Source organism: Grammomys surdaster, unplaced genomic scaffold, assembly GCF_004785775.1.
Source record: "Grammomys surdaster isolate TR1022 unplaced genomic scaffold, NIH_TR_1.0 203, whole genome shotgun sequence".
NCBI classification, from domain to species: domain Eukaryota; kingdom Metazoa; phylum Chordata; class Mammalia; order Rodentia; family Muridae; genus Grammomys; species Grammomys surdaster.
The window spans coordinates 2,074,629-2,084,340 of NW_021604648.1; the positions used below are offsets into that span (position 1 = coordinate 2,074,629).

Consider the following 9,712-nt stretch of genomic DNA (forward strand, 5'->3'; position numbering starts at 1 on the left):
CCTGCCTGCCTGCCGTCATCAGCTGTGTCCAGATGGCCACAGTTCCCTAATCTGCTGTTGGAGCTCAGCTGGGACCACAGCCTTTGTGCCTGGCTGTGACGGGGCAGCCCCAGCTGGAGAGACCCTGCAGACATGACCCTCGGGCACTGAGGATGGGAGAGATTGGAAAACAAACAGGCTCCTCTTCAAAAGGCAATCTGAGTGCAAATGAGTGTCTGCAGCTGGGGCTGGCCAGTGCCCAGGACTGCAGCCTCAGCATCTCTGGTGTGTTTGCCCTTCCTCCCATCCAGGAGTTCTCTCAGTGGCCTGGAGCCAAGGGCCTTACAGAGTGTATTGTGGCATCGGAGTTGTGCCTCACTCTGATGTTGGGGATCTAGCCAGTCTGGGTACATCCTGGCGTGTGGCTGCGGTGCCTACTGCCCTGAAACAAAAGTGCTGAGCCTGGAGAGACAGCTCAGTTGGTAAAGGCTCTTGCTGCTAACCCTGATGGTTTGAGTTCAGTCCCTGGGACCCACATGTTAGGAAAGCACTGACTACAATTTGTTCCCTGATCTCCACACAAGTTTTAATATCTAACAAAAGTAACAAAAGTAATGGGTGTGCTAGAGGGTGAGTGTAAGTGTTCCCCCAACATCAGTATGTTAGGACTCACTATCCAGTGTCAGCAGAGAAAGGGCTGGGAGTGCGTGCCACGCCAGCCTGACCCCCAGATCTCACGTGAAGGCGGAGGGAGAAAACAGACTCCACAGAGTTGTCCTCTGACCTCTGTGTGCACTTCATAGCACGTGTACACACATCATGCACTCTCACTATAGTAAATAAATAAAAATAAGAAAGGGGGGGTTGTAGGGAGATGATAAGTCACCTGGGATTAGTGTCCTTTTGGGAGGTTGAACATCTTGTTCTCTTCTGCCAAGTGAGAATAAAGGAAAATGCTATTTATAAAGCACAGCCTGCACCAGACGAAATCTGATGGCACCTTGCTCCTGGCCTCTCCAATGCCCAGAGCCGAGTAATTTATCTGTTCATATACTCAGATAGTGGTCTAGGGTGAGTATGGCTGCTCGAGAGGCCTTCAGTGCACAGGAGTCCTGGCTAGCTGCAAAGCAGGAAGAGGGGGCTAGGGATACCTTCTATAGCTAAGCAGGCATGAGCTGGGACACCCAACTCTTGAAAAAGGTTTTATTTCTGTAAGAAGAGGGGATTAAAGGACTGTCCACATGAGGGTTCTAGGAGGGGAGCTGTGTGCCATGCCCGAATGTTCTGTGCCTCCTGGCTGAGGCTGTCACGGTCTGGGTCATCTGCTCAGGCTCTGGACGATGGTGACACAGCCATGAGAACTGGTGCAGCGCTGCAGGGCCGGCTGGGCCTCCACCTGCCCACTGCCGGGATCAAAGGTGAAGACGCTGTTGGTGCTTTCCCCGTGTTCATCCCGCCCACCAAGGATGTGGACCTTCCCATCACACACTGTCACACCACAGTTCTCCTGAGAGGACAAACAGATGAACAGTTAGCTGGAGTGCACCCGGGGACTTATGCTATGTGGCCGAGCCTTGCCCTACATTCTGACCATTGCAGTCTGGATGGCAGGGAGACAAGTGGCCTGCTTTATGTCTTAGGTCTCATCTGCACAGTTCAGAGTAACCACCCTCTTCGTTGTATATGGCATAGCCTTCGTTTGGTCTTAGCCAGAAAGCTAAAGCTATGTTTAGAAGATTGTACAACCGGAACAGTAACACCATCCTACAGTCTTATTCAGAGAAGTTGGAAACATCAGCCTTGAGTCATCCTGGGACCAAACTGACAGGAACCACCAGTTATACCTAATACATAGAGTCTTGGGGCAACAGGTGGGTGCAGGGGGAGCAAGGGGCTGTGGGAGTCAGAACTTGCACCCCTGGTCACTGATGTCACTGGAATAGGGAACTTAGCAAGTCCCTTGTCCACTCTTTGCTAGTTGGTACCTTTGGGACAGACTAACCTCCCCCAGCCCCTACTCAGTGGCAGCACTTGAATTCTACGTACTGCCTTACTACAGCCCAATTGATGGCCCTGGGCTAACCTCTCTAATGAAATGAGAGGTGACTTGTCACTGAGAGGACAAGCGAGAGGACTAAGTGAAACCATTTACAATGGAATCATGCAAGACCTCTAACCTGGGAGCTCCAGAGCCTTGGGAGTGGGCCTGTACCTTGAATGGGCCAGTGTAGGAGCTTGCCAGGGAGCCCCACTTACCACAGGGCTGGGCAGGTCAGCTGCCTCTCTCCAGACATCTGAGCCAGGGTCATAGGTGAAAATTTTGCTCATGAGACCTCCCACCACATAAATGGTGTCTTCCAGGGAGACAGCCTCAAGGCACCGCTGCAAGAAGGGTGCTGGTGACCGCAGACTCCACTGGTCCTCCTTGGGGTCAAAGCACTGCACCTGCAGGAGGGAAGACAGTGGTGAAGGAGCCTCACCCGGAACTGCCCTGCTACTCGGCACAGCACCCTAATTTTTATCCTGATACGGTCGGCTTAGACAGTGCGAGGGGTCAGACCCAGAGCTTCCACCTTATACAACCCCAGCTCTTAGGAGATCATCTTTCGAGTAGAGGAAAAGCACTTTAACTCGTTTTTTCTCCTAATTTTTAAAAATACTGTTTTTATGTGTTTCTGTGTGTCTGTGGGTGCCTGCGGAGGCCAGAACTCGGAGCTAGAGTGAGAGGCAGTTGTGAGCCACTTGACGAGTGCTGGGAACCAAACTTTGGTCCTTTGCAAGAGCAGCCAGTGTTCTTAACTGCTGAGCCACCCCTCCAGCCCCGATCTTTTCATTTTTTTAAATCTATGAAACCCACACGGACAGTACCAATCACAAGAGTTCAGGCGTTCTGCTGACTCACTGAGTAACCCTCTAAGGGGTGCCCCCTCCCTCTCCCGGTTTTTGGATACAGGGTTTCTCTGTGGAGTGGCTGCCTTGAAACTTGCTCTGTAGACAAGGCTGGCCTTGAACTCCCAGAGATTAACCTGCCTCTGCCTCCCCAGTGCTTGTCTGAGGCCAAGATTCTCCGAGTGCTGACAGGATTTAGAAAATAGACTGGCTCACACCAGTGCCCAGATCTAGCCTGCACACAGTAGGCTACGCTGTTTCCTGAACTGTTTACTGTCCCTTAACCATAAAGCCTGAGCCCACCTTGTCAGTGTTGACACCATCCTGCCCTGCGCCCCCAATCACATAGAGCTGGCCAGCACAGGGCGCTACGGCTGCAGAGCTCACGGCCTCCGGCAGGGGCGCTGTGGCCACCCAGGTGTTGGAGAACGGGTCATAGCGCTCCACGCTGCGCAGGCGTCTCAAGCCATCGAAGCCACCGACTGCAAAGAGCTGAGGGCGAGGACAGAGGCCAGGGCCCCTGGATTCAGAGCTACAGGCGACTCCAACGCCCCACTGCTTCAGTCTGCGAGCTCACCAGGGGCGTCCCAGCACAGCTACTGCCTGATTAACTTCCTCTCTCCCTAGTTCAGGAACCCTTCCCTGTTCAATGCAGGTGACTGGCTGGTGAGTGAAGAGGATTTCAGCTGCAAATTATGCTTAGTAATAACCCAAGTGGTTACTAAGGGTTTACCACCCACCTACCACTTCCTGTTTTTGAATGCAGAATGATCTTTACAAAGATAACTGGCAGTATTTTGTTTTTATGTGGGAGAGTCAAGACTCAATCTCTGGTACCTTTCGCCACTGTATTCCTCAGTGTTGGCTATTTATCTGGTAGGGGTGGTGATGCTGAGACAGGGTCTTGTTATGTAGCCCTGGCTGGCCTCAAACTCATGACCCTCTTGCCTCAGCTTCTCAAGTACCCAGCTGCAGTGATGACTGTTAACACTATTATGGGATCTTGAGCAAGTCCTTATCTTTTGGGGGCCCCAGATCCCTCCCCCCCCATCTCTGCCTTAGATCCTAGGGCAGCAGCCATAGCATGTGCCTACCTGTCCCTGCAGGGCCACCATCTTGTGCCTCCACCTGCCCTTGTGCATTGAGGCAACCTTGATCCAGGTGTTGAGATGGGAACTAAACATCCAGACATCACGGCTGTTGATGTGTCCTCCTGTGGAGAAAGAAGCAGCCGTCCTTCTCTGGCCCTCTTACTAACTCCCAATGCCCCCGAAGAGTCACAAACACTCCCTAAATCCAAAGGAGGCCTTAAGACCATAGAGATAGGCCTAGGAGATCCAAGGAGGGTAACGCTCACCCGGTGCCTGTGGTGTGAGACATCTTGTGCTCATTGAAGCAAAAGAGGAGTGTTCCCAAGACAGCCATTGAGAATGTGTGTTGGGCCAAGGGAAAGCAGAAGTCTGTACAGTGATGTGGTAGAAGCTTTACTAACTAAAGCTTTACCTTCACTTCCATCCTGATCATCTGGGGATTATTACAGTGTCTCCATATAGGGAATGAGAGTGGAGTTTAGGGACTGGGAATGGCCTGCTGGATACCACGTGGCCTTTCTTCTGAGCAAAGACTAATGCCAAGGCTTAAGGCCTCTGGCCCAAACCCAGGATCAACACTCCCATCGTTTCTAGGCTTTGCTGGACCACACAGTTTTAGGAGGTGGGAGGGAAACTAAAGGCTCCTATTTCACTTGTACCCTCACCAGAAACGTAAATGTCATTTCGAAGTGCACAGGAGGCAAATTCAGAGCGTGTATAACCAGGCAGGCTAGGCAGTGGGGTCCAGCGCTGACTTTCTGGGTGGTAAGCATCCGCAAAAGGCAGTTTCAGGAGGCCCTTTCGGTCACACCCGCCAATGACCACGATCACCTCAGCTAAGTCCATGAACCTGGGGTGGGGATAAACCCGGTACCTCTAGATCACACCTATGCGCAGTTCTTCTCATGCTGTGCACCCCCACCCCACCAACGGTGCCGGGGAATTACTGAATCAGAACGCTAGTGTGCTCTGCCTCTAAGCTAGATCCCTGGCACGCTGGGTTGTTTTTTTCTGTAGCCTCTGTTCTCAAACTCCCTATCCTGTTTCTGCTTACTCCGCACTGATTTGACAGGCCTCCAGCACCAAGCCCACTTCCTTTCTGATGTTTTGATCACACCAGACAATGCCACTGCTTTTCTGCCTACCCTAACTGCTGCTTCTGGAAACCACCACTTCCATCCTGACCTCTGGTACAGATAGGAAGAAGTCACCAACTCTTACCCCAATCTGCTCGCCTCTAAATTACAGGCGGGGAAAAGCCTTCCATTGTTTAGTTCTTCAGACAATTGTTAGGGTTATTGCCCATTTTACAGAGGAGAAAACTGAGGCTTATGGATTATCAGCTCTCAAAGTCATGCTTAGTTTTGAATGATATGAACCCTCGGTCCACAACAGCTCATGTACTGTATCCTTCCCTTAGCCACTTCCTAACAGGGAATTGAGTAAGAAGATAACTCTGGCTTTTGGCAAAGCTCTCCACCACTGACCCTTTGGGCTCCTGGCCTCATCATGTTATCCAAACTCTCTGGCTAGTGCTTTCCTAATCCATTTTGTGTCCCCGACCTCATACTCAGAATTAGAGACAGCATAATCCCTGTCTTCAGTCCCTTGGGTATGAAGGGCCATTGGTAGACTACAGTCTCTGGGTCTGGCATCGCACCGGTGGAGTGGGAGTTTCGCACGCCTTTGTGTGTTTAGTTGTCTTACTAGCCTGTGGGTCCCCAGAGTGCAGATCCCTACAGGACCTGTTTGTGAGAATGGCAGATGGGACATGGAATGAGATGCATTCCTTCTTCACAGACATCGGGTACCAAGCTTATGAAGGGGTGACATTTTAAAATGGGCAGTGAAGGAACCGGAGCTGGGGAAGACACGAGGCCTCTCTGCGGCGCAAGGCAAGCAAGCGGGAGGCCATACCTCCGCGGCCTGGCCCGCAGCGTGCCTGCCTCTCGGCCCAGGATGAAGCAGGCGCGGGCCTCAAGCAGCAGAGGGCGGCAGTCGCCGCAGGCCTGCAGCAGCTCGTCCGCCTCCACCTTCTCCAGGAAGTAGGCGGGCGCCAGCAGCGGCAGGCGCACGTGCTCCAGGAGGCGACGAAGTTGTCCGCGGCGGGCCGGCGCGTCGTGGCGCACCCAGCGCATGGCCGCTTCGAACACGGCCTCCTCGCGCGCCACGCGCAGCGCGGGGTCGGCCAGCAGCGCCGCCACTTCGTCGGGCGCGAGCTCCAGGAAGTCGGCGTGGCGCGTCACCTCCACGAAGGCCTGGCGCAGCACGCGGCCGCAGCGCTCGGCCAGAGAGGCGAGCGAGAAGGCGGCGGCGACGCGGCGCAGCGCCAGGCTGTTGGCGGCGCGCAGGCGGCCCTCGAGGAAGCGCGCGCACGCCTCGCGCAGCCCGGCCACGCCCAGCCGCTCGGCCAGCGCCAGCACGGCGGCCGCCTCGTCCTCTGCGCGCAGCCGCACGCCCGCGCCGTACACGTAGTCGAGCACCACGGCCAGTGCCGCCGCCGTCCCCGGCGTCTCGGGCCCTACCGGGACCACGGCCGCCGCGCGCTCGGGATGGCCGGCCGCGAACAGGCCGCGGAAGTGGGCGCTGGCCGCGCTGAGCGCCGCGCGGTGGCACGGGAAGTCGCGGCCTCCGGCGCGCAGCACCACGTCGGTCAGGGTGCCGCTCCGGCGGTACGCGTTGAGCGTCTGCAGGATGCGCTGCGCGTGGCAGGACGCGGCGCACGGGGCCTCCATGCCCGGCTCCGACTCCTCGCGTCCCGGGGTCTCCCGCATCCTGCGGGGAGAGAACAGAGACCTCATCAGAGATGGGCCTGCTGGTGGACTTGCCGAACATTTAGGCTTCCTTTCACTAGTTCATTCACCACTCACTTCCGGTGCATTCACGCCATGCACCTACTGACCCCACCGCCCCATCTAGACTCCTAATTTAAACTGGCGTTTATTAGAATGTGCGTGTGCGTGTGCGTGTGCGTGTGCGTGTATGCGTGTTCGTTCGTGCCTCCTTTAGATCTGTACTTGCCCCCCACCCTCGACCAAGCTGTTCTATTTAGTATCTGCCCCATTTTCCACAGCACAGTAGCATACTAAGGGCTCAATATTCAAAGTCAAGTGCATGTATTATTTTAACTGGTGTTTATTGGGGGGGGGGATGAGTCAGCCCTGCCTTCTGTGTCCAGTCTTCCTCTCCAGTGGAAGCCATATTGCCCTTTTCTGTTTAGATTTGGTAAGCTTTTTCCTGCCAGGCTCTGCAGGAAACAGATGGCAGACTCAAATAATTTGAGGAGAGTTAAAAAGGGGTGGGGGATGGAACAAGTCTAGACTTATACAAGTCTAGACTGCAGTGTTTAGGGATTCCAACTAGGATTGAGTAGTGTCAGATGGCTACCACTGACAGGAAGATTACTCCCAAGTTCTGAAGGGGGACCTTCAGGGAGTTTGCTTTGACAAAATGTATAAGGATGGTCTCTTTGCAGGAGCTGTAGTCCCTGGTAAAGGGATTCAGACTACCCTAGACACGTGTGTGTGTGAGTGTCTGTGTCTGTGTTCGTGTCTCCTGTAGATCTGTAGGTACTTCCCCTCGACCAAACTCTGTTCTATTTAGTATCTGCCCTACCTTCCACAGCACAGTAGCATACTAGGAGCTCAATACTTACTCAAAGTCAAGTGCATGTATTATTTACACTGGCATTTATTATATCTCTGTGTCTGTGTGTTGAACAGTCATAGTCCCTGCCTTTTTGGAGCTCAGAGCTTGAGCATAGGTCCTTTGAGAGAACTCAGGAGAATTGAGGGAACTCAGAAAGGATAGTAAACACAGTTGGAGCAGAGTTAGAAGGTTCCTGAGATGGGCAGAATTAGCTGTGTAATAGAAAGGGAGTGAGAGATGTTTCTAGTTTCCAGTGGGAAGATCCAGGCTCTAGGGACCACATGGGGCTATAAGCCTCCTTTAGTCTGGAGTGATCTCACCTGGGCAAGCCACTGGCTCCGTTTCTGAAACAGAATCGTAATACCTCACCACAGAACTGCAACTGTTGGATGGGGTATAGAAAGATGCTGGGTTTGTAGTATGTCTTGATCGTTGGCTTACCTTTTTACAGCATGGGGTGTGGGTGATTGGCCCTCATAGGACTTTGTAGTGAGGAGGCAGTCATAGGGAGGGAGCCTGCCCTTCAGAGGTTTGCTGTGAGGTCAGTGAATGGGTGTGTATGAAAACACACCACGGATTGCAGGCCACTCACCCTGGTTAGGAGTTGGTCCTGAAGAATGCACAACCAAGGCCGGAGAGATGGCTCAGTGGTTAAGAGCACTGACCGCTCTTCAGAGGTCATGAGTTCAAATCCCGGCAACCACATGGTAGCTCACAACCATCCACAATGAGATCTGATGCCCTCTTATGAGGTGTCTGAAGACAGCTACAGTGTACTTACATATAATAGGTAAATAAAAACCTTTAAATAAAGAAGCACACAGCCAATCCTTGGCATGCGGGATCTTACTCCGAGGCTTATCTCTGCTTTTGCTCTGTCCTCCCTGCATTGTCCCATCTGCAGGTCAGCCTGCCTTTCATAGCTTTGCAGGACCATGTAAGTGGATCTCCTGCTTCAGAGTCACAAGAAATAAGCTCTTGGTGGACAAGGACTGCTGCCAGCCCAAACCCACCATGCACCAAGCTATTAAGCCTGTCCCCTCTGGGGACAGCCCTTGCCAGGGGGAAGGTGTGTCATCAAGGCATGACCAGGGATCCACAGAGGGAAACGAGATAGGTCATCAGAGTGCAGCAGGGCTGGCCTTAGGTAGCCTAGCATGCAGCTACTCTAGGCTGAGACCCAAGAAGGCAGGTCTCAGCATAAGGGATCCGCCTGCTAGTGTGATGATCCTTAACCCCACCTCTTAGCAACTGTGCCAATACTTACTCCTTCTACTGCCTCCTCTGCCTAGGCTGAGGGAACTGTGGGCACACAGGAATGGGAGACTCAGTTTCCACCATAGAATCCTGTAGTCTGAGAGCCCAAGGACACATGGGAAGTTAGGGATTCCGTCAGCATTCTCCTGTCTCAGAGTCATGGGCTGAGAAACTGAGAATCCTGTGAAACTGGCTCGGTGTGCCACTATCCTTTCTTCCCCCAGACACACACACACCTCCACTCCCACATACACCCTGACACACAGCACGGGCTCACACTTTGGGTAGATGTTCCCCAGAGCAAGACACCCCTTTAGCCAAACCCTAATCCAGGTACTCGGCTCTTACCTGGCCACGCCCTCTTCCTGGGGAAACTGCTGCTCTAGCAGAGCCGGCTCCTGTCTGTGCCTGCTGCTTGCCAGCTTTGCCTGCTTGCCTAGCAGCCTGAGCTGATTTTATTCTCGCTTTGCCTAGACTTGGGCTCAGCTGCGGGAGGACAAAGGGTCTGTCTGGACGCCAGGGGGGAGGGGAGGGGAGGGAGCGGGTAGGAATGGGCACTGGGCTTTTGTTCTACTCTTGGGCCAGTCTTGGAAGGGAGGAGTGTGGATAAGCATGGAGTTGGTTGTATGTTGTAGTGGGCTGTGGTGTTTTGAAGACTGGGGGTGACTGGTGGGGGTTTGTATGGTGTGTATGGGGTGTCTGCCTCAGGTAGATAGGGTGGTTGTCAGTGTGTAGGTGTTTCTAGAACCTGTACATGAGTGAGTATGTGGAACGCAGAGACTGTAGTACTGGGGTGCTTGGGCTCTGGGGACATATGACTACATGGCTTTGGATGTAACCAAGAATGT

General features: G+C 53.5%; 1 protein-coding gene across 1 annotated transcript; it reads right to left on the reverse strand.

Moving 5' to 3' along the window:
* Nucleotides 1-1,170: 1,170 nt before the first annotated feature.
* On the reverse strand, nt 1,171-9,311 carry Klhl35 (kelch like family member 35). The gene is made up of 7 exons (XM_028770754.1): nt 9,213-9,311; nt 5,877-6,734; nt 4,625-4,809; nt 3,963-4,081; nt 3,172-3,360; nt 2,236-2,424; nt 1,171-1,486 (listed from the first exon to the last, which is right to left on the reverse strand). The coding sequence occupies exons 2-7, from the start codon at nt 6,731-6,733 to the stop codon at nt 1,298-1,300; spliced, it is 1,728 nt and encodes a 575-aa protein (XP_028626587.1). The 5' UTR covers nt 6,734; nt 9,213-9,311; the 3' UTR covers nt 1,171-1,297.
* Nucleotides 9,312-9,712: the final 401 nt, after the last annotated feature.

What these genes read in the sequence shown, in the direction of transcription:
- Klhl35 (XM_028770754.1), bottom strand. Translation starts at nt 6,733, where the DNA reads ATGCGGGAGACCCCGGGACGCGAGGAGTCGGAGCCGGGCATGGAGGCC. An exon ending in ATGGTGTCAACACTGACAAG is followed by an intron (nt 2,425 to 3,171) that starts GTGGGCTCAGGC and finishes TCCCTCCTGCAG; the next exon opens with GTGCAGTGCTTTGACCCCAA. An exon ending in CTGACCTGCCCAGCCCTGTG is followed by an intron (nt 1,487 to 2,235) that starts GTAAGTGGGGCT and finishes TTGTCCTCTCAG; the next exon opens with GAGAACTGTGGTGTGACAGT.